Source organism: Temnothorax curvispinosus, unplaced genomic scaffold, assembly GCF_003070985.1.
Source record: "Temnothorax curvispinosus isolate PA1 unplaced genomic scaffold, ASM307098v1 QBEX01006556.1, whole genome shotgun sequence".
In the NCBI taxonomy this organism is placed as follows: Eukaryota; Metazoa; Arthropoda; class Insecta; order Hymenoptera; family Formicidae; genus Temnothorax; species Temnothorax curvispinosus.
Genome location: NW_020216336.1, coordinates 22,177 through 45,085, shown reverse-complemented (window position 1 = coordinate 45,085; position 22,909 = coordinate 22,177). Strand labels below are relative to the sequence as shown.

The window sequence follows — 22,909 nt, the reverse complement described above, 5'->3', positions numbered from 1 at the left end:
GTGTGTAATACATGTTTCAATAAAGTTGCCAGTTGTGTCGAGGAAGCTAAACCATTTCTGTTAAAGCAACGTTTATCGATATATAATCAACGAAACTTTCGAGGAAAACATATGCGATTCGCACTTATCACAAGAAATTTTACGAGTGCGAGGGTGAGCGAGATATTTTAATTTATTCCAGATATTCGTTCGATCGATGCACCAACAGCTGCTTGCACATACTCATTATGCAGAACAATTGCAAATACAACACGGGATCGTGTCGCCTATTCTCGCGCGCGGATGAATTGGATAATTTCTCATTAATCTAACATTAAAAAGAGAAAACTTTGCGTGTTACATCAATAAAGCGTGCGGATATACATTTTCATCAAAATTTTATGCCATCTTAAAAGATCGGCAATTTTTCTTATGAACGATCAATGTTTAACTGCAAAGTAAAAGAATAATAATGATATAATGGCGGTAATAATTCTGCGAAATAAGAAAAAATATATAAAAAAAAGATGATGGATACGAGAGTTATTACGTGTAAAAAGAGAGACGGCAACAAAAATGCCATTACGAAATCTCTTGAATAAGTAATAGTGTATAATACATCTTTTTATAATTATACTATTCTCTATAAATAAAGAATAAATTAAAAATAGCAGTGCCGATATTCTACGTTCGTAAAACTGTTTCTCGGATTTTATTATTATAGATTCATTAAAGAAAGACATACGACATAAGTATAAATTATTTTGTAACTTAGGAATAATTACAAAGAATTATATATTACATGATGGGTGTTCTTTTGAAAATACTGGTGAGGCTAGACGTAAAAGAGCACTGTTGTTCATTTGGTATTTTATTGAATGTATTTTTATCTTCTTTTTGCGCAGATTGTATACCTATGTAGCGTCTCATCGTCGAAAATCGTGAATTTCGAAATCGTACTTTCGCAAGAAACATTAACAATAACAGGTCACAAGTGTGAGCCAGTATCTTTCTTTTCGCGCATAAATAAGAGATAAACACGCGTGAATATGCTTTGGAATTTCGTGATCAAAACACGACCACGTTATTATGTTTCAAGCGCGAACGTGTAACATATTTGCTCGATTCGAACTCGAATTTCAGTGCGTAGACAATAACATCGAGGCTCGAATCCTTGAGCGTTACCCAAATCGATCAAACAATGTAGCTTTAGATTGGCTGGGTTCGTTCACGTTCGAATTTAAAGCTTTCGTTATATATTTACATATTTTAGGTATTTTTCCGTGAAAAATACATACGTCTAACTTGGAGTAGAAATCAGCTCAGCCCTTGGGGGGGAGGGGGGTGAAGGTGATACTTGTTTCGTACATACATGTAGACTCCTATTTATTTATAATCATACGTATGTATAATAATATTACAACGTTGCAACTGTATAACAGTAAACAAGATTGAATATGCTCGATTGAAATACTTGGTGAATATGCCACTAAAACTGGCAAGTTGAGAATATGTACACATTGTAGGATGTCGCTTTATTGCCTCTAAGGGAGATATGTAATTGATACTAAAAAGAAAAAAAAAAGAGGAAATAATAGCGATATTAATTACAACAATTACAACGGGAGCGGGGAGTATAAGGTACACGCAGCAGTATTACAGTGGCAGCTGGCGACATTATCTTAACTATTATCACAGATTAATACAGACAGCTTCTGTCATAGCTGGACATGACCGATCGTTATATTTTATCATCTTGCTATCTACCCTTCTGCAATAAATATTTAATCGTGTGTATGTGTGTATATATGTATATGTGTTTGTCGCAAAAATGCATGGGCAATTTAAAACCTGCGTATTTATATATTTGAGTATATAAAATTCGGACGTTTACAAGCTTTTCGTCTTTCCCTCGTTACCGAGCCATTAAAGAAACATTAGATTCATACACAGAATTAAACAAATAAGATAATACTGTTCAATATTTTATTAATGCATAATGATGCACGCGATATAAATACTTGCGCATCCTAATGGAAGCAATAACATATAACTGATACTTTTGGCTAGCAAATTTAAAAATCTTAAAAAATTATAAGAAAGAAGATCGTATTCGATAATTTTATATAGGGTATTATTTAAAACTTTTTTTAAAAAATGTGCTTTTAAATATATTATTTAATGTACAAATTAGATGCTCGCAGATTCCATCAATTTTAAAATTTTAATAAGAATTAATTATAACTAATTATAAATTTTTACGAAATACATATTGTAAATGCGGCTATTGTTAATAAATCTTGTTGATTAGTCTTCATATTTTGTGACAGTCTTACGACAGGAAGTATGTTGAATTTCATATGACCAAGCAATTTTCGTATAGCAATCTTTTTTTTATACCATGTATAATGCCGTTGCATATATCATTAATCCATTCCAACTGAATCTTTTAAATCGTATTTGAAAGCGTCATCGAACTACAGGAACCTTAATTTTACTAATAAAACGCCCTAAAAATTATTTGGACCAGCTAACAATATTTGTCGCCCGTTTGTTCAAGAAACTTTAATCCTACTCGCTCTAAACACGACTTATTTAGCATATGGTAACTCATTGTTCAATGCAGCAAAATTTTACAATGCTCAAAATGACCCTAGAAAAATTAGCGGAAGATGTTCGTTAGTTTCGTTTAACGATTACATAATATGAAACGCCACTTGTGTATAAAATGTGTGTATGTAAAACACGATGGTTTTTAACATATACGCGTATATGTGAGTGAGAGTTACCCTTCCGTAAATATTACAAATGAATAGGCCTTTGTTCTTCAACGCAGCACGCGAAAGTATTCGACACGTTAAAAAAGAATGCCGCATACACGATATCGTGTTCACTAAATAAGCCCTACGCGCTCGTTCGACATTTCGATTCTATTATGTTAAATACTAACGTCAAAAAAGTATACTTTAGTTAGGATACAATCTTAGGTATCGTAATTGGAATACAAAACTCAGTGTTAGAAAATATCAGGGTTTCCAGCGTCTCATGTCCGCTCGTAATACTAACACATGCTCTCTGTTTTATTCTGTCCTAATTATCGTATCAAAGAATATTTCGTTTATAGGGAGTAGCGTGCTTGTACAACGCTCGCTAACAACATTTTTTCCTGTGCTGTTTTGTGCTTTTCCTCAAGTTGACTGTCTCATTAGTCTGTATGGCTTGTCGCTCCTTACGCTCTTTTTTGGTCCGCAACACTTGCCGCGTTATTGCCATAAACATCTGCAAGTAACGCATTACTATTAACTTACAGTGAGGTGTATAAAGTATAAATTAATTTAGCTGAATTTAAAGTATTTTTCAACTTTCATAAAGTAATCTTATCATCAGTACAATAAAGAAATAATCGTAAAACAAGTTGAAAAAAGTTTCTAGTTTTATTTTACAGCCTGATAAATTAATAACAAAAAGAAACCAACGTAATATATATATACGCATACCTCCTCGACATTGATGTTGTCCTTAGCGGAAGTTTCAAATAACTGAATCCCCATTTGATTGGCGAATCTTTGCGCGTCTTCCGTTAACACCACCTTCTGATTAGGTGCGTCATTTTTATTCCCTACGAGTACCCTGTTAACCACATCACAATTCTGTTCGATTTCATGCAACCACCGTTTAACGTTCGCGAACGTATCACCGCTGGTCACATCGTACACAACTATAACGCCGTGCGTTCCCCTATAGTAAGTTGAAGTTATTGTCCGGAAACGTTCTTGTCCAGCGGTATCCCAAATTTGCAGCTTTACCCGCTCACCGTCTACCTCCACGGTTTGTATCTTAAAGTCCACTCCTATCGTAGTGATGTAACTGCCGTTGAAGGTATTGTCAGCGAATCTTAGAAGCAGCGAGCTTTTGCCTACGCCTTAAAAAAAAGAATAGAAAAAAATTATTTTTTATATTAAGATGTATATAAGTAAGTTGTTTAAAGAAGGCATAAAAGAAAGGCATAAATATTTTCAAAATAAAATTATGACAAACACATGTCATTTCTCATATTATTCCAAGACGCATTATACAAGACGCTTTATGTAACACGTGCATGGAAAGTGACCCATTACGCACGCTACGCGTGCGTGATAGACTACTTTCCAGGCACTTGCAACATAAAATAGGGTGTGCAAGCCGTGCGTAAAGATGAAAATTCACGGGTGCAGAGTTGACGCACGAGCCGAAGGCGAGTGCGGTCACCGCACCTGAGAATTTTCATCTTACAGCACTTGTTGCACAAATAACTATTGTAACATTGTGACATATAAGGTCTATTTTTTTTATAGCTAAATTAGTGTATACTTTCTGTACTTAAACTAAAATAGGTGTATATACATATATATAATGTTTGAAATTTGTGAAAGCAAGAAGAAAAGTTCTAATGCAGTCCAGTGCAGCACCTATTAATTACTTCTATCTATATTAAATTAAATAGAATGAAAAATTACTTAACTATCAGGAGAAACATCAAAGAGAAAGAAAATAGAACAGAGAAAACATTATATATAAATACACAAAGAAATGAGTGAATGATAACAAATATCTTTCAGTTTCCATATTATTCCAATACAAGATGCTTTGTATTTTATAGTTTATTCTATCCACTTTAAACTAAATAGGATAAAAAATTATCCTACTTAATCTCTTTCTCTCTCTCTCTCTCTTATTTAATCTCTTTGTTATTTTTAGCTCCCCATTATCGCGACGTGATGCATTATCCTCCACCACCGTTCTAAATCTGTCGTGCAGGAAGAACAATTTTCGCATCATGAAATCTAAGCACCACGCCGGGCGGCGGTGCGATGGATAGCCGACATGTATAGTCCATTGTCGGGCCCCATCATTTAATAAACTGCCGCTAAAACCGCGTAATGACAGGCGATCAGCTCGCATGGCGACGCTCGGCGCGACACAATCCGTCCTTTTTCCGCCGCAATCTTTTCACGTCTTTCGCATCTGGAATGAAATTTACGAGAGAGAAAGAGAAAGAGAGAGAGAGAGAAAGAGAGACAGAGAAGGGGGGAAAAAGGGGGAGAGAAAGAAAAATAGCGATAGAAACAAAGGAGGTTATACATAGAGCGCAGGAGAGCGTGGCCAACGCGACGAACGAGAAATCGTACGTCACCGCGGACGGTTCGGCGCACGGTGATGCTGCAAACCCGCGTGCATTATATTTACCGCTGTCCCCTATGATGAGCAGCTTGAACAGATGATCGTACTCCCGGGCCATCTTAGCGCATATGACGCGCGTCGCTCCTCCCTCGATGCTGCGTCGCACTGTCCGCAGACTCGCAGCCTCCGGTCCGGAACGGAACGTCTTCTCGCTATACGCCTCCCGACGACAAGTCGACGCGGCGCGCCTGCGAGAGGTATTTCTTGTTCGATCTCCCGTGGATCTCCTCCGGCCTTCGCGGAGCCCTCCGTGCGCGTGTTATCGCGGAGCCTTGGGCCAACGTCGGTTGTTGATTTCGGTACCGAACGTGGGTCGTGGGATCGCTACCCCCGCACGATCCCCAGCAGTAGCAGGATCACCAGCAGTACCCGCGACTCGTCTGGATCGGAGGACGACTGCAGTGTCAAATGATCGCCATGTTCATACGTCGCGGTATCACCACTCATTATCATTACGGCGGGAGGAAAAAAAAGGCCGCGTTCCTACGTTTAGCGCGACGCCCATCCCCACATATCAGATTGTCACCAGCCTGTCATCGCCGCCATGTTCCTTCCCGCGGGCGACCTGACGGCGGCGTGGCGTTCTCAGCGCCCCAGCGCGAACAATGTAATGCTCGATTCACAGGTCCCATTTTTGTCGAGATCGCAATTATATGAAATTGAATAAAAACTATCGATATCGCCTTACGCGAATTGGAAGAATACAAAAGACACAAGTATCAAATTGTCGTCAGAAGACCCAGTTAAGCAGAATTCTAAATTGAAGCACGTGGCATTGGATGCATCCATGTGATTAGTTCTTTCTTACTTTTGTATTCGATAAAACACACGTTCAAAAAAGAACACAAGACAAAAAAATATATCGTGCAATTCACTCCATTCGCGTTGCTTGCACTTTTTGCATTCAGCATCTTTGCTTTCTCTCTCTCCAACGGCCGAATATATATTTATCTAATTTCAAGTGCAAAAATGTTTAGGGATTTAAGCAACGCGAACAAACCTTGCGCAATGAGAGAATTTCTGAGCCTCTAAAGATTTTTTTCATGTAATGTTTACGGTTACAATTTCTTTAAAACCTTGTTACATAAATAATAATATTATAATTGCAAGAAAAGTAGACCAAATTTAGCGTAAAAAGTATCATATTACTATGTTCTTTGTATTAGATACGTGATTGGTCCATTTTTTGGTTATCCGTGAATAGACCTTTATGTTCAGTACGGACGCAAATAAAACGAACAAACTTGATTGACTTTACGAATATAACCTAACCTCACCATGACAGAATTTTATGTATTCACACCGTATTTACATCATAAAGTATTCTTAGTTTTGCACTAATAGTCTAAATGACAATTTTGTGAATCCAAAAACGAGAGGAAGAGTGATCTTAACAATGAGAATTATTTTAATTGCATACGTACCGAGATAAATACTTGTATGTGACAGCTCTCTTTCACATGTCAACTTGTCAACTATACCCTCTGCAGATGTTTGACGTTATTGGAAGGGAAATTTATATACTTGAATGAGATCTGTATAGAACAATATATTTTGCGATATCTCATAGGAAGAGAGAGAAAGAAAGAAAAAGACATGGTATTACCGGCACGTATAGCACATAAAGCCAACAGAATTTCATACCATTATCACAATATCTTTATGATATGTCTATTACTATTTACATTATTTATTGTACTGATCTCGGTGTGCTATTTCAAATTTGGCAATACGCAGAAACATTCCGAACATATTCCTATAACGTTGAGCGACATAAACGCTTTGCCCAGCCAAACGTTACCTGCCGACTCGAGTGCAGCAGACGCGACCAATTCTTCTTGCACATACTTCTCCTGTTTCAACGTGTACCGATGCGGCAGCCAGGGGACCAAGCTTCTGGTGTACGTCTATCCGCTCAAGGTATACCTGGACTCCGCGAATAGACCGGTAACTGGCCAGATGACGAAAGAGTTCTATCAAGTTCTGAGTGCTATTATCAGCAGTAAATTTTATACTCCTAACCCATACGAAGCTTGCATTTTTGTCCCTTCCATCGACACTCTCAACCAGAATAGATTGAGATTACAAGAGGTCTCTCAGGCGCTGAGAGCGTTACCTTTCTGGAACAAAGGAGAGAATCATCTAATCTTCAATATGGTGCCTGGAAGCGTACCAGACTACAACACGGTCATCGATGTACCGGTAGGGAGAGCGATGATTGCAGGCGCTGGAATGTCATCGTTGACATACAGGCCTAGCTTCGACATTAGTCTACCGGTCTACAGTCCACTTGTAAATAATCTGAAAACGAATCATAGTAATATGAGGTAATGTCATGCACGTGTTGTGTCTCATTACACATATATGTAGTAACGATTGTTTTATATTTTAGACTATGGCTAGTGATGTCTTCGCAAATCAACATTAATACTGCTTTTGAGCAAGATTTGATGGAAATAAAAACGACGTATCCAAAAAACATTTTGGTGCTGGGTCCATGTCTACATTTTAATCCAATGAATAATACAATACGTTGCATAGGAGAAGATATATACAAGTATCCTGATAGCTTGCAAGTAATACAATTGTAATTAATGCAAAATATTTTCCTTTATTAAAACATGATTGAAAGTATATTTTTTTATCTTTAGACAGCAACATTTTGTCTGATAATTCGTGGTGCTAGACTTGCCCAAAGTGCACTCTTGGATGCGATGGCTGCTGGTTGTATACCTGTAATTATAGCTGATTCTCTAATAATGCCATTTCATGACGTAATCGATTGGACCAAGTAAGATGCACTCATAAATAAATATTTTCTATATTATCTTTTAATACATGATTCATTTCATTTATAAATTCTCTCTTATCGTCAGAGCTGCTGTTTTTATACGTGAAGTTGACATTTTGTTAACGATACAACTGCTAAAAAAGATATCTCACCAACGCATCACGGAGATGCAGGAACAGAATGCGTGGCTCTACGATCGTTACTTCAGTTCGATGGAGAAGATCACCGAAACTACATTAGAAATACTTGCGGATCGCGTATTTCCGTATTTAACGCGAGATTACTCATATTGGAACGTATCACCTTACAAGGTAGATAGAATTACTAAAACAAGGAAGCTTGATCTTTTCCCATGTCAAGCAAATCGTTTTATGCAGGGAAAGCCTTCACCACTTTTTCTGCCGGTGACTGCTCCTAAGACACGTGGCTTTACTGCTGTAATATTAACGTACGACAGACTGGAGTTGCTGTTCCTATTAATTAATAAACTTGTGAAGGTGCCGAGTCTGTCCAAAGTTCTAGTAATTTGGAATAATCAGCATAAAGATCCACCGCATTGTAAGAGTTTTTAATATATTCATCTTAATTATCTATTAAGTTTTAAGTACGTACGTTAATTTTATTCTTCATAATTCAATATTGTAACATTGTAGCAACTAGGTGGCCAAAAGTCAGTAAGCCATTAAAAGTAATACAAACGAAAGAAAATAAGTTGTCCAACCGTTTCTATCCATATGACGAGATTGAAACTGAAGCAGTGTTATCAATAGATGATGATATTATCATGTTGACTGCTGATGAAGTGGAATTCGCTTATGAGGTATCGCTAATTTGTCTGAAATATTTATACAAGTATTTGAGATATTTATATATCTTGAAAATTACATACACAGTATATTTATATTATCTTTTCTAATACTCTAATTGAATTAAAACATATATTGTAAACATATATGGTAAACTTGTAGGTGTGGAGAGAATTCCCGGATAGAATCGTTGGATTTCCGTCTCGCTTACATATGTGGGATAATGGCACTAACTGTTGGAAGTACGAAAGCGAATGGACGAATAGTATTTCTATGGTTTTAACAGGGGCGGCTTTTCATCATAAAGTAAGCTGATGCTGTTAAACTTACAATACAAACGCTTATGCTGTTCTCTGTTCAACAACGCGCTCAATTGTTGTATTCAACATTTTTATTTAACATTTCAGGTCACAAACATATTACTAAAAATCCTTTGATTTTATTTTTTCCAGCAAAAAACTAACATCCTCTCCTGTTATCCTCACCTCAAGAACATATAAGTTAATCCAACAAAGTAAATTACACCATTTCTCATACGAGCATTGGATCGTGCAATTATCACATGAAACTTTACGTCTTTCTCAATGTCTTTCAGTATTGGAATTACATATATACTACGGCCATGCCTGGAGACATAAAGGAATGGGTCGACGAGCACATGAATTGCGAGGACATCGCGATGAATTTTCTGGTAGCAAATATTACTGGGAAAGCACCATTAAAGGTAGGCAAGACTTTTAACCAATGTACTGGCGTTATCTAAAAAATTGTCTAAAATCTTATAGGTGACACCAAAGAAGAAGTTCCGATGTCCCGAGTGTACCAATACCGAAATGTTGTCCGCGGATTTGACGCACATGGTGGAACGAACACAGTGTATAAATAAATTTTCTTCTATTTATGGGACTATGCCGTTGGAGTCAGTTGAGTTTCGTGCAGATCCGGTGCTCTTCAAAGACGTATTTCCGGAGAAATTGAAACGATTCAACGACATAGGCAGTTTATAATTTGTGTATATAGTTTTCTACTGAAATAATCATGGAAGTCGGTTTGATATAAATCGTAGTACTACGATCCTGGTTAGAAATCTATTGAAAAGGAAGAAAAAGGTCAGTTTATCGAGAATGTACATATTTATTAGTTGAGATATAAAGTGTCTAATTATAATAGAGTCAGATTTATTCAAAGCTAAATTAGATCCGGTATTTTTTCTTACAATATTATATGAAAATGGTTATAATACAATAGCATATAAAAATATTTCACTCGTAACGCTGGTTTGTTACAAAATCTTTTAAAACTCGTATTACATTCTGTATTCGTGATAATAGTTTGAACTCGCTTTGCGTTATTTAGCTATGAATAACAATGAGTTATTAATACAAAAATTGTTTTGGAGTCTCTGAGTTGTAAAAATTGTTTCGGAGTCTCTTCGATTGAAGGGGTTAGATGCCTTCGGTCATCTCCCTTGGTATACGACACAAGTTCTCTCTTTTCCTATTTGAACTTTATAATGTATATTTACTTTATCAATTTTCTTTTTGAAATTGTACAGTATTTTGATTGTAAACCAATCTTTTTTTCTTGATAGTGTCAAATATATTTATTTTCTCTCGAAATAAATTGTAGATTTTGTTAAGTTACACACAGTTAAATTACACACTTGAATAATTAGCTACAATTCCATTTAAAAAGTGATCTCGATATCACCTTAGCTCTAGACTCTGTTGGTTGTAATGGGACACTATATACACATGTACTTTATATGTATTATATAATAGGTGAAATATTTCTGTATATATAAACATATAAATCGATATAAACAAAATATTATTTCAAATTGTTATCAGGATTGTATTTGCACATGTTAACAGTAATCATCATTGCATTTATACAAGGTACTTGTAATTTACAGTAATATAAAATTTAGGAAAATATATTTGCTGTAGAAAATTGTGATCATGGAAAATTATTTAATGGCAGCATCTATGTATTTCATGAAATTATCGTGGTTTTATAAAAAAATTTTATATATAAGATATTTTAGGCTGTAAGTAATAATTCTTTATAAAAGTTTATTACATCTGAGAGATGACGTATGTAATCTCGTTCTCAGACTTTGTCAGGTTCTGTTAGTTTAAAGCAGACACCTTCGACAACAGCTTTCTTACCTACCTCATGCGATGGTAAGACCGACATGTAACTCTAGAAATAAATGGATTTTTTTAACAAAGATGACTTATATTTCATATTAATGATTATTTTATAAATTAATTTAGAAATATTTAGAAATAAATATTTTACATTTATAAACATGTATATAAAGACTACTTTACAATAGTGCAAAGAAAAAAAATAAAATACATACCAGAGGTGCACGTTCACATGTATTCATGTAACCTATTATCATAGAATTTGTGGAATGGCTCCAGAGAAAATCGCCAGATCCTTCTTGTGGCGAATACCGTACAGCGATGACACCACCGAGTTTCTGTTCAAGTCCATGGAGAAATTTCGAATCTGAAGACAAAACAAACAGTTTGTCATCGTTTTCATTAATCGCCAATTATGCTAAATCTGCGACATACCGATAAAATCTGTGCTCATTGCTCGATGCAAACTCGTAGTCGGACAAGATGTGTCTGAGATAGCTTCCGCAACTGTACGCGCTAACGAGGTGCGCACAAGATGTTCTCCACAACCTGAAGTACTAGTGCCTACTGAATACGGAGTATCTTTGCAAGCCCAGGCACCACAGCCCCATACTCCAGCCTAAAATCAGAACAAAAAAAATTCGGTAAACTACAACGAAATTTACATATAAAAAAATGTATTTGTACAAATATCGATATGATAAATAAATACCTGCCCAACTCTTCCGGGATATTTTAAGATTATACCACCGCTCGAGCAAGCCGAAGCGATATTTCCATTATCATCAACACATATCGCACCTACTGTGTCCATCCTTTTCTTAGCACACTACAGCATAATTAAATAAATGATTAAAAGTAAATTTTACTTAAAATCAAACTAATATAAAGTAACTTCTTCATACCTTTTGAACCTCGGCACTGCAACCTTCCACTTTTCTTTTATAATGCTTGTATATCTTTTGTGCTCTCACTGGGGAAATACATTGGATAAATAAGTAAAACATACACTAATATACACTAATAAAAAATACTGCAATTTATACATAGAAACTATAAATCAATTTGGTTTGCTAAAAACTTAAACATTTCTTATGTAAATTCTATATACCTGATATTAATTGTTCCGGTGGTAAAATTTGTATGCCCATTTCGTGTGCCCAGATATGTGCTCCATTTCCAACCAAAAAGCTAATAAGGAATGAATTATTAATAACAATGCTTAAAATACAATCGTTAACATTTCAAAACTAGAGGAGCACCTAGGTGGAATTCTGCCGTATGCAAACTTAATGGACTGCTGCTCACACAAACGCTTTGCCAACAAAACAGGATTTTTTATTCCGCTAACCGCACCGACCGCACCATACTGCAAACTGCTGCCGTCCATTACACTCGCGTCGCACTCCACCGTTCCATTCAACGTGAGATTTGATCCGAATCCAGCGTTTGTCATAGGAGAATCTTCCAATACAACCACTGCTTCGACCACTGCGTCTAATGCGCTGCCATTGGACTTCAAACTTTGTGCTGCCTGATGAAACATATAGCCATAAGGAAAATACAGAATTTACAGAAAATTATAGACATGTAGGTATATCACGTGTAATTAAATCACTTGGAAAATCTTACCACTTTGCACGCATCGCGACATAACTTTTGATATTTTTCCCTGAGCGACGCCGAGTGTTGTCCAGCACCTGCCAACAAAAAAAAATAACGAAATGTTACGACAGCTTAGATACAAATATGTATTAATTACAAGTCATGCCTAAATACCTAAATTACATACCAACATGTACAGCAATAAATCCTTGCTTATTATCACTCATTAGACTGAATCTTGTTATCTCGAGTATATATTTTCTATTCTATTTATATATTTCTCTCGGAGTACAAAATTCTTCGCAGGCTGCAATAAGGAGTACCGAGATGAATAAAATTAAAAATCAACCTAACACAGAAGAGTTTTAAACATAATAAATCACAGTGTTTTGGCAATACGGCTTTTATTTAAACAAAATTTATAGCATAATCGAAGTGTCGACGACACCGGTGTGTCCTCAAAGAAATCTCAGACTTTGTAAACACATAATTAAAGTTAATTGTAATTGTTACTCTTGTGAGACCTTGCGATCTTGCGGATTCTTCTTCAAGAACTTAAAAACTGTACGTATATGCGAACATTTTTAACTGCCTCTTATTTCCAACGCGTGAACCACTCGTCGCAAACGCACGAGTCGAAACGAAAACAAAGCGAGACTCCACGAGATGAGTGCTGCTGCGGGAGCACTGCTCCTTGAAGCTGAAGTAGGTTGCGTATAGTGCTTGTGCGTGCGCAACGCGACATGCGACTAACTTCACCGACTTCACGTGGATACGAAATCGAACGAACAATACCAGATACCAGCGGGCTACTATCGTAACTGGTTAAACTGTGCTCAAGGGCAGATTTCTGAGATTATTTTTAGACGAAAAGTCCAACACCAAAATGTCGAGACTATAATAATTAGTTATAGGCATTTATAAAGTTAAGATCACCTAAAACTTGCTTGGAATCGTCAAGCGCCGGACGTCAAGTACTTAATCTTATAAAATTCTATCCAGCCAGAGAATCTGATATAACATATCTCAAGATCATATTTAAGACGATTTAAGACGATAGCGTTTTTGATTGGCTGGGTTGAATCGAAAACGTTATAAATATATCTAATAATAATAAATCTCATATAACGTTATATGTATGTGTTGCGCCCTAAATCCCTTTAATTTCAATAATTTGAAATTAAAAAAGCTCGATCGACCGTGTATCTATATTTTTTTTTTACGAAAATTTGTTTTTACCAAAAGGTCGAAGATTTATATTATTAATTTGCTATTTTTACAAAAAGCGTCTGAATAATTTTTCTTATCCGAGATTCGGCTTTTCCCTCCTTTTTGCTCGTTCCGAAACCAATCAAACGTGTATCATATGCGGCAGGAAAAGGATAGATCGAGAGAGAAGCAGAGAAGGCGCTTGAGTCGAAAAAATACGCGGGCCGGGAGTGGCCAACCTGCTCCGCGCAAAGTATGGTAGCCGAGAGCGCGATACGCGGAGGGTACGCCACCGCTGGTTATGTTCGCGACGTTTGCCAAATTAAATGTTCCATGGACGACAAATTGCGCGTCTGAGAGGCCGGATGAGAAGGCGTCGCCCGGGCCAGGCCCCGCTCCGACACGTACGGCGAATTCGGCGCAGCCCTCGGGTAAGCATCGACCGGAACACGTCCGTGCGTCGCACGCCGCGCGCGCGATGAGGTTAACCTCACTCACGTCACGTCGTTGCGCATACATTTGCATAATCGAGATTTCTTTATTCATAATGAATTCGCACGTCCGCGCTATTCCGCACTGACCGGATCTACGGACGTTTTTACGTGTGAAAAAAGGCATCGGGGCACGAAAGTGCGACACAGAGTGTCCTGGTTGAGATATCCAATGTATATTCCGCCAAAAATTGCTTTTGACATCGGGTATCGGGTATCTTTTCCGGTGAAGATATATATGTATCTGCGTCTCCGTTGTGTTTTTATAATTACACAATTTTATGTATAAGTTTTGTTTTTTGTAACTAAATTTCCTGTATTTTCTTATCCTTTCTTTTTTTCTGTTTGATACTAAATTACATGTCTTTCATAATAATCATAAGTAGTCTTTAGGTTTGTTTTTTATAGCTGAATTTTCTGTATTTTTTTCTTTTTTTGTCTGATGTTAAATTATATGTGTCTTTTATTTCAATCACAAGAAATCTTTAGCTCTTTTATTGATGCATGGACTGTACTAGAACTTTTCTTCTCACTTTTGCTAAACTTCAAACATACCTATTTTATTTTAAGTACAGAGAGTGTACATTCAAGTAAAACAAACAGACCTTTTATTGTACATTAGCGCAGAATAGTATAGGCGACCAAATTACTTTAATTGATGATAATTTTGTGAGGTACAAATGATAACGATGGTCTTTTCTTTTAGGTTGAATTCTTATTATCAGTTCTCACAGACTCGGTGGCTTTGTTAGAGATCGAACGAGATATAGATCGGCATTTGGTTATACATCCTTTGGTCTAATTTCCTGATGTAAAAGCCCAATGTGAGTAATCCTGTTTTGTAAAAGAATGTCAAAGCATTGAAGATTGTTCTTATATTTATTATTAAAAATTTAAGGTTATATGATATCCCACTTTGTATCTGTCTTATACAAAATAAATAAAATTTGGAATTGGATGAGCATATCATTAGTATTATACATGGGACATATAGCTCCCTTGGCATCTATAGTTTGCTATAAAGTTTCATTGCATGGTTTTTGTCTGCAATATTTATATGTATAAGTATAAGATATATAAAAATTATATTAAGGGCAACATTTATACATAAGAATTTCTTATTTTTTGTTTTTTTTTAGATCGAGCTACACTAATAACATATATTGAATGGACAATAATATAATCAGGATCTATATATATATTAAAAATGACCATGATATTTAATTTTCTGAAGAGAATCTTAGGATGGGCGGATGAAGGTTCTAAGAAACGGAAAGCTTCCGAGGACCGCAACTTTGAAGGAGAATATATAACACCCAAGAAATTTAAATCCAATTGTAACATGGCACATACAAGGGAGCCGCGTTATGTTACCGTTGATGATAGCGACGATGACGATATCACGTTTCTCGGCGAGCAGAAATGCTCGCCGATAAAATCGTGCGCACAGTTGAACGGTACTCATAAGAAACAGCCGCAACATTACGATATACGCGAAGTTATGTATTCCAGTTGTAAGTGTACCTGTTCTCCCCTGCATCACAGTAAATCGCCTAAGGAGTTTATTTGCCATCACAAACACAGGATGCCGGACACCTGTCACAAGTCTCCCACATTATCCAAAACTAATCAACTGAAGGAGAAATATCAGTATGAAGAAATGTTGCAAAAACTGCTTCCAGAAAATAAAATACAGGTATTCGATAAACGTACGGAATACACACCGAGGCGTAAACCCATAGAAGTAATTGACTTAGAAAAGCAGTCGGAAATACTAATACGCAACAACAAGAATCATTCATCTGTCGCTAATATACCTAAGACGATGACACCGTCATACCATAGAAGCAGCATGTCAAACTGTGCTAGAATAGACAAAGAAATAGTTCCTACTTCAAACTATAGGATTGACAAGGATGTCATGGCATATCTGCAGTCCAATAAAATAATTCCAATTGATAAACCCAGTACCAGTGGTGCAGTGAGACGTGCTCCTGCGTCAAGGTTACCTATTAAGGTTGCCGCGACTAATTCGTTGCGCGACGAGCTGGCCGCGAAAGCTATCATGAGGCAAGATTACATCCCGCAAGTTAATAAGAAGTTCGACGAGCGTATTGAACAACGGAACCGAGAGGCCGAAGAACTGAAGAAGATGACATGCGTCCTGTCGAAGCACAACAGATACGTGCGAGCAGCAGCCCTGGAAGAACAGCTGGCGCGTTCTATGAAATTATGCATGACCGTTATAGAAGACCGGGAAGAGCCAGAGGAACCGGCGTTGCCGACGTTAACCGACGTGATGTTGCGAGAAGTGAGAAGCGCGATCGCGCCAGGACCTTCGGGCGAGGTTCTTGCAGAAGGTTTCGGTCTGAGAATCACCCGAAAGGATCTTCACACGCTCGCCGACTTGAATTGGCTGAACGACGAAGTTATTAACTTTTATATGAATCTGCTGATCGCCAGAGGCACATCTTCGGATAACTATCCAAAAGTACACGCGATGAACACGTTCTTCTATCCAAAACTTCTGTCGGGCGGTCACTCGTCGCTAAAGCGATGGACCAGGAAGGTAGACATATTTGCGCAAGATCTTATGGTTGTGCCTGTACATTTGGACATTCATTGGTGTATGTCAATAGTAGATTTCAGGAATAAAACTATTGTTTATTACGATAGTATGGGCAGCAACAATCCAAAATGTCTGGCGGCGTTAAAACAATATTTACAAGATGAGAGTTTAGACAAAAAGAAACAACCTTATAACATGAATGACTGGAAATTGAAGCCCGCCAAGAACATTCCGCAACAAATGAACGGCAGCGATTGTGGCGTATTCTCTTGCATGTTCGCCGAATACGTCTGTGCGAACAAAAAGATAACGTTCACGCAGGAGGACATGCCGTATTTTAGAAACAAAATGGTTTATGAGATACTGAAGGGTAAACTTTTGTAAGCGTCATTATTGCTTCGACAAGATCGAAAATGGTAAATGCTATTGAGAAACTTCAGATTAACGATATGAAACTGTACTGCAATAAAACTTGAACAGCTTAATTTATTGAAGAATTGTTTGGAAATAACACATCATAATTCTGTACTACTATTCTTAAAAAGAGAAAAGAATAGAGAAAGAAAGAGAAAGTTTTAACCCCTTTCTGTAATCTGTGCTTTGTCATTAAAAAAAGAAACGAAAAATCTCGTATCTCTATTTCTTAAGAGCACATTTCTGTTTTAAAACACGACGTGGAGAATGAGAGAGAGATATATATGTTTATCTTGTATAATAATTATAATTCGGTTATCCTTGGATAAAGTGTAAACAAATTAATATAGATATACATGTGCATATATATAGGTATGAAAATGTGTTTTTTTCGCTGTACAAGCAAGACGGTGATGTAGTCTCATCATTTTAACGAATCATGGACGAAAGGATTGCAATATTTTTATTTTTTTGACGAGTTTTCACGAGCGTCGTGACCCTCGAAAGTCGTAAGGACGAAATCTCATTTTTGTAGAATACGAAATTACTGAATGAAAGTGTGGCAATCCTTCCGTCCATGACTGTACAGCCGCACCACTTTCAATTTAACATGCGTTTAACATTTTGTATATTTTCTATTCGTTTCGGAATTAATTTATGTATAAAGTTGAAGTTTTGGATTATAGTATTGATATTTTGTTTACGATTATCCACATTAATACAACAAAAACGCGTATTAATTTAGGTATGACTTTAAAATAAATAACTTTAATGAACATATTTGGCAGAGACATTGTATTATTTTCGATCCCTCAAATTGTCATTCACACGCATCTAATGCTATGTTGTTACGGTCTCAAATGTAAGATATTTATTTAAGCTAATTTCTTCGGTCATGAAATAATATTTTGTGAAATATAATATTTTTCTACGCTCTTTTTTTTTTATTTCTCCTCATCCTTTTTTTCTTCTCTTTAAAATATAATTATATGTCCCTCTCATTTCAGTACCTAACACCATGTATATGTGTGTGGGTGCGTATAAACACACTTTAAAATTGATTAATAATATTTATTGTATTATTGATATTTAAATAATTTCTAAAGCAAATTACGATATTGAAATAATTTGAAATAACTTCCTAATTGTTATGTGACTCATTCTGTATATTTTCTGAACATTCTTAAAACATATAAACAACAGTATAAAAGGAAAATTATAAAAAAGCTCTTTAACAGAATTGATATTGTATAATTAATATGCAAGCTTATTTAACAATTATTTGACGGCGACTAGCGCACACATATGCATACACACACACACACACATATATATATATATATACATATACATATATATCGGTTTAAATGGCGGGATGAGACATATCGCTGGAGCTTCGGGAGTTCTGTCAAGCTGTTGTTTATGTTTACATCTTCTGTAATTAACGCGAATAGAAAACACTAGGCGCGTGAATTTATTTCATACGATTGTATACAGAAATAGGGTTAACAAATTCATTAAAATTGCATTCGGAAACAATGGTGTAAGAGATACGCGAACGTCTGAAATCGGTTAACCTATTCCGCAGTAACCGGATATCGCAAATATCAAGTAAAATGAGCGCGTGCAGTGTGGTCACGTCCGATTTTGTGAATTTATCGATCACAAACTCTGGCCAGGAGTCATGTTGGGTGGAACGTCGTTTTCAGAAGGGTATAACTATCCATGAATTTAAGGTAAGACGCCTCTTTCTTCCTAAATTAATCGCTTGTGCATTATACATATAGAAATTTACAAGGCGAAATTGTAGGGCAAACTGGAGCTTCTTACCGGCGGTAACTCGGCCACAATGACCGTTGAAGTTTATGATAAGAATGACAAGCTCATTGGCAGATTGGAGGAAGGACAGCGTCTCTTGGGATCATACCCGATCGACGATGGGATGAGGATACACGTGAGTATGCGGACACTGCAACACGAAAGCTTACATCTTACTGAGGCTTACATCCACTTCGAACATCTGCAGCTGCAAAATCGCGAATAAAATGTAACAAACAATTGCAGGTTATCGATAATTTCTCATGCATCGCACAAAATCTAGACGATGTGAAGAAGTTTGAGATATCTGAGGAGGAGTACGCTAAAAAGACAGGTGAGAATACGTTTGTATTTATCTTATAATCAAATGAATAAGAATGAATAAGATGTATATTCTATTTATACTTTTTGGCAGACACCGTTAAGGCATTCCTGGAGAAGAATAAGCTGGGAAAGTACAATGAGGAAGACACGAGAAGAAGAGCGGAAGAGAAGAAGCTGGAAGAAGAAGCGGAGGAACACTTGGCTGGTTTATGTAAAGTTGGAGACCGCTGCGAAGTGTCCGTTCCAAATCAGCCGAGGCGAAGAGCTACTATCTTATATGTCGGTTGGTAGAATCCTAACACGTTTACAGTCATATTTTTACTAAAAGTATTTTTTTTATTATTTATGTTTAAATGTTATGTTCTTATTAGGTAAAACTGAATTCAAAGAAGGCTGGTGGATCGGTGTTAAATACGATGAGCCTCTTGGCAAGAACGATGGGAGGTGAATACATTTAATTCCAATTTAATTATATATTACTACTTTATCTTTCTTCCTTTCTCACATTTGTTATGTCGTCGACAGTGTCGGTGGTAAAAGATACTTCGAATGTCCCCCGAAGTATGGTGGATTTGTAAAGCCAGCACACGTGAAGGTTGGAGATTTTCCCGAGGAAGATTTCAACATGGACGAAGAACTGTAAAACAATTGTCATAATTGTCTCCGGACACCTCCTTTTTTTATGAAAAATTTAAAACTTGGTGCTTTATATCACATAGTCTTTAAATGTTAAATAGAACTTACAAAAATTAAAATTCTGTATTTTACGCTTTATTGTGTCTGGTCACCAATCGATGAGATTTGTTTTCTAAGTCTGAAAATACAGATATTAAAACAGGATGAGGTGCGAAGAATAGTAATTGCGAAATAATAACAGTATATGATTATCAAATTACAAATTGTATGTCGTAGTGTGCACTCATGATTATCTTCTTCACATACTTTTATGGTTTTATTGGCCTTATAATTACGCGAATGATTGATATATCAAATACAATGTTGAACATTTTGATCTTGCTTGAATAAGTTGAACTGATATTTGGAAATTGTATCCAGCTTTCCAATCCTGGATGCATATAATACTATTGCTGACATAGAAAAAGGCTGCAATTGTTAGTATTTAGAATTAGACAATTAATCATAGTTGTTTGTAAACACAAAATTTGTACCTATGCTTTCCCTTTGTACATTTCCAATTTAGTTTCAAGATTATATCATTCTTGAGTTAAATTCGTGACACAGACATTAATATGCGTTTTAAGAGCTTTAAATCTGTTAAACAAACGAAACACAAGAGAATGTAAGCAATTTATTTCACACATCTTTGGTTTTAATTTTTTGTGGACAATTCAGCTTCCAATGTTATCGTTTTCGATTTTTCGGCTGCATGATTTCAGAGTTTATTCATTTCTTCTACTTCCTGCATTGAAACTTCTCGCTCTTTTTCCTTGGTCATTTTTAATAATTGAGAGCGAAGTATCTGCAATTCTGCCTGATGTTTATCATCATGACTATTTATTATATCCTGTTGTAATTCAGCCTGCAAATTAAAAATATTTTAAAGACATGATGTATTGATGGCCGATAATAAGTGAAATTTCTAATAAGAAATATTATATTAATCATTACTTTTATATTCCAGTTTATATTCCAGTTTCCGATTTCTAATTCCAAATGTATTTTTCCGTTTTCTTTCTTATGTGCGATTGTGGCGCAGAAAGATGTGCGCTGCTCTAATGAGCCGAAGATCCGAGATCCGAGTTCAAACCCGACTAATAATCGTCGGTTTTTCTATTGTTAAAACGCTATCAATCTTTCATGTAAGCTGTGAAATGTTTGTTCATGTGGCAAATATTTACAAATAACTAGACTATAATAAGACAACCAGAGAGGACATATGAGTGTTCATATTGCGCGCGGTTGTGTTCGAGACGTAAAAGCTTCACTCTCAATGGCCGTGTTCAGCAGACACAACAAAAAGTTCGTCTTATCAACACTCTGCGCTGATTGGTTGGTTCTAAAAGTAAGAGCCAATCCCATTCGAATGCGACTCAGCGGATTGGTGGACAAGGACAGATATAGATATATATCATAGAGTCTGTTCGCGTTGCTTGCACTTTTTGCACTCAGCATCTTCGCTTTCTCTCTCTCCAACGGCCGAATATATATTTATCTCATTTCAAGTGCAAAAATGTTTGGGGATTTCAAGCAACGCGAACAAACCTATAGAAAACACTGGCTGCGTTCAGCCGAACCTCTGCTTACGAAGCGAAAGGTAGCAATTAAGTGTAATTGGTTGGATCCAAAGGTAAGAACCAATCAAATTCAGTTGCTACCTTTCGCTTCGCTAAGCAGAGGTTCGGCTGAACACAGCCACTGTCGCGAACGTTTCTAGCCACGTGACCGGCGTAGCAAATGAGGCACGACGCTGCACGTCACGTGACTTCCAAAAGCGCGATTTTATATCACAGGGCCGACAATATTAATATTTTGTATGAAATAATACATACATACACACACACACACACATATATATATATATATATATATATATATATATATATATGTATGTATGTATGTATTATTTCATACAAAATATTAATATTATTACACTTTGGCAAACTTAGGTAATAAATAAACTGTATGTATATATGTCCTGCACAGTAAACATATATTTAAAGATATATAATTACAAATAAAATTATATGATCGCACGACTACGTTTCAAACGACAAAATTGCAAAAGAAATTTAAATGCAACATTTATTTTATTATTTAAAACACTTTATTTGAAATATAAAGAATATAAACGACATTTAGATCTCTTGACCGGCGTAACAAATGAGGCACGATGCTACATGGCATGCGACTTTCATAAACGCGGGCTCGGCCCAGTGATACATATGTATACCGTGTGTTTCATCTTCGTGTACGTATTATTTCATACAATATATTATACTTTATATAAACACGAATATAATTATATGATTGCACGATTACGACAAAATTGTAAAAATTTAAATGCAACATTTTTTTTATTATTTAAAACACTTTATTTAAAATGTAAAGAATATAAACGACATTTAAATCTCAAATATTTTGTATTTTTTCAACAAAAATATCATCGTCTTGTTAGTATCTTTCCGAATTCTGAGTATACGTTTAAGGGTACATTTTTAGTATGTTCATATACCCATAACTTTTTTTCCAAACGATTTACAAGGTCTAATTGTCCTAATCGACATGCTGCATCACGTTCCCATTTTATCATGATAATGAGTTCTTCTCTACTAGATCGTCCCACAACAGCCTCTAAAGCAATGGATGTCAATTCCTTGATATTCTTGTTTTGGATGGTATCGTTCTTGCTCAATGACCTCAGTAGTTCTATTATGTCTGTTTCGATGAGTTTTGCAGCAAAGTCTTCCATGTTTCTTATCATACTTAGCACAAATATAATACCCATTTCTTGTATGTTACTGTTTGGATTAGTGAGTAAAAAACGTAGGAATTTCAGCCAGAAATTCGAG

The 22,909-nt window shown here is 36.1% G+C and overlaps 6 protein-coding genes across 10 annotated transcripts in view; 3 read left to right on the top strand and 3 right to left on the bottom strand.

Moving 5' to 3' along the window:
- Window positions 1-1,348: 1,348 nt before the first annotated feature.
- LOC112455979 (ras-related protein Rab-35) lies at window positions 1,349-5,756 on the bottom strand. Its single transcript, XM_025018225.1, has 4 exons — window positions 5,687-5,756; window positions 5,206-5,595; window positions 3,477-3,901; window positions 1,349-3,258 (listed from the first exon to the last, which is right to left on the bottom strand). The coding sequence occupies exons 2-4, from the start codon at window positions 5,255-5,257 to the stop codon at window positions 3,130-3,132; spliced, it is 606 nt and encodes a 201-aa protein (XP_024873993.1). The 5' UTR covers window positions 5,258-5,595; window positions 5,687-5,756; the 3' UTR covers window positions 1,349-3,129.
- Window positions 5,757-6,443: 687 nt separating this feature from the next.
- Window positions 6,444-9,842, top strand: LOC112455977 (exostosin-2). 2 transcript variants are annotated; one of them, XM_025018221.1, is made up of 9 exons: window positions 6,445-7,526; window positions 7,592-7,775; window positions 7,851-7,990; window positions 8,076-8,301; window positions 8,368-8,548; window positions 8,644-8,810; window positions 8,959-9,102; window positions 9,392-9,520; window positions 9,582-9,842. In XM_025018221.1, the coding sequence occupies exons 1-9, from the start codon at window positions 6,796-6,798 to the stop codon at window positions 9,801-9,803; spliced, it is 2,124 nt and encodes a 707-aa protein (XP_024873989.1). In that variant the 5' UTR covers window positions 6,445-6,795; the 3' UTR covers window positions 9,804-9,842. The 2 variants fall into 2 exon arrangements, with proteins under 2 accessions (XP_024873990.1, XP_024873989.1); XM_025018222.1 differs by lacking the exons at window positions 9,392-9,520; window positions 9,582-9,842 and adding an exon at window positions 9,249-9,377 and having other exon boundaries at window positions 6,444-7,526.
- A 7-nt stretch (window positions 9,843-9,849) lies between these two features.
- On the bottom strand, window positions 9,850-13,240 carry LOC112455978 (threonine aspartase 1-like). 2 transcript variants are annotated; one of them, XM_025018224.1, is made up of 10 exons: window positions 13,068-13,240; window positions 12,742-12,861; window positions 12,582-12,649; window positions 12,212-12,483; window positions 12,061-12,140; window positions 11,855-11,922; window positions 11,662-11,778; window positions 11,385-11,568; window positions 11,165-11,316; window positions 9,850-11,001 (listed from the first exon to the last, which is right to left on the bottom strand). In XM_025018224.1, exons 2-10 carry the CDS (start codon window positions 12,779-12,781, stop codon window positions 10,909-10,911), a joined length of 1,074 nt encoding a protein of 357 aa, XP_024873992.1. In that variant the 5' UTR covers window positions 12,782-12,861; window positions 13,068-13,240; the 3' UTR covers window positions 9,850-10,908. The 2 variants fall into 2 exon arrangements, with proteins under 2 accessions (XP_024873992.1, XP_024873991.1); XM_025018223.1 differs by having other exon boundaries at window positions 13,079-13,240.
- A 753-nt stretch (window positions 13,241-13,993) lies between these two features.
- Window positions 13,994-17,556, top strand: LOC112455981 (sentrin-specific protease 1-like). Of its 3 annotated transcripts, none has more exons than XM_025018227.1 (3): window positions 13,994-14,194; window positions 14,961-15,078; window positions 15,394-17,556. In XM_025018227.1, exon 3 carries the CDS (start codon window positions 15,462-15,464, stop codon window positions 17,205-17,207), a length of 1,746 nt encoding a protein of 581 aa, XP_024873995.1. In that variant the 5' UTR covers window positions 13,994-14,194; window positions 14,961-15,078; window positions 15,394-15,461; the 3' UTR covers window positions 17,208-17,556. The 3 variants fall into 3 exon arrangements, with proteins under 3 accessions (XP_024873995.1, XP_024873997.1, XP_024873996.1); XM_025018229.1 differs by having other exon boundaries at window positions 13,995-14,194; window positions 15,489-17,556; XM_025018228.1 differs by lacking the exon at window positions 13,994-14,194 and adding an exon at window positions 14,289-14,480.
- Window positions 17,557-18,612: 1,056 nt separating this feature from the next.
- LOC112455980 (tubulin-folding cofactor B) lies at window positions 18,613-20,946 on the top strand. The gene is made up of 6 exons (XM_025018226.1): window positions 18,613-18,973; window positions 19,048-19,191; window positions 19,302-19,389; window positions 19,471-19,662; window positions 19,751-19,823; window positions 19,905-20,946. The coding sequence occupies exons 1-6, from the start codon at window positions 18,854-18,856 to the stop codon at window positions 20,020-20,022; spliced, it is 735 nt and encodes a 244-aa protein (XP_024873994.1). The 5' UTR covers window positions 18,613-18,853; the 3' UTR covers window positions 20,023-20,946.
- The window catches only part of LOC112455984 (protein unc-45 homolog B-like), a 3,738-nt gene continuing 1,601 nt past the window's right edge, over window positions 20,773-22,909 (bottom strand). The window contains exon 4 of the mRNA XM_025018231.1: window positions 20,773-20,919. Within this exon, the coding sequence (XP_024873999.1) occupies window positions 20,773-20,919 (147 nt within the window). The remainder of the gene's footprint in view (window positions 20,920-22,909) is intronic.

Bases quoted from the DNA above. Each gene is read 5' to 3' on its own strand.
- LOC112455981 (XM_025018227.1), top strand. From the start codon at position 15,462: ATGACCATGATATTTAATTTTCTGAAGAGAATCTTAGGATGGGCGGAT.
- LOC112455980 (XM_025018226.1), top strand. From the start codon at position 18,854: ATGAGCGCGTGCAGTGTGGTCACGTCCGATTTTGTGAATTTATCGATC. The intron at 18,974-19,047 runs GTAAGACGCCTC...GCGAAATTGTAG, and splicing joins TAACTATCCATGAATTTAAG to GGCAAACTGGAGCTTCTTAC. The intron at 19,824-19,904 runs GTGAATACATTT...TGTCGTCGACAG, and splicing joins CTTGGCAAGAACGATGGGAG to TGTCGGTGGTAAAAGATACT.
- LOC112455979 (XM_025018225.1), bottom strand. From the start codon at position 5,257: ATGGCCCGGGAGTACGATCATCTGTTCAAGCTGCTCATCATAGGGGAC. The intron at 3,902-5,205 runs GTAAATATAATG...CTTTTTTTTAAG, and splicing joins GCTCATCATAGGGGACAGCG to GCGTAGGCAAAAGCTCGCTG. The intron at 3,259-3,476 runs GTATGCGTATAT...CGTTACTTGCAG, and splicing joins ACAACATCAATGTCGAGGAG to ATGTTTATGGCAATAACGCG.
- LOC112455978 (XM_025018224.1), bottom strand. From the start codon at position 12,781: ATGAGTGATAATAAGCAAGGATTTATTGCTGTACATGTTG. The intron at 11,923-12,060 runs GTATATAGAATT...GTATTTCCCCAG, and splicing joins ACCGGAACAATTAATATCAG to TGAGAGCACAAAAGATATAC. The intron at 11,317-11,384 runs GTATGTCGCAGA...TTTTGTCTTCAG, and splicing joins AATGAGCACAGATTTTATCG to ATTCGAAATTTCTCCATGGA.
- LOC112455977 (XM_025018221.1), top strand. From the start codon at position 6,796: ATGGTATTACCGGCACGTATAGCACATAAAGCCAACAGAATTTCATAC. The intron at 7,776-7,850 runs GTAATACAATTG...TTTTATCTTTAG, and splicing joins AGTATCCTGATAGCTTGCAA to ACAGCAACATTTTGTCTGAT. The intron at 9,103-9,391 runs GTAAGCTGATGC...AATGTCTTTCAG, and splicing joins GGGCGGCTTTTCATCATAAA to TATTGGAATTACATATATAC.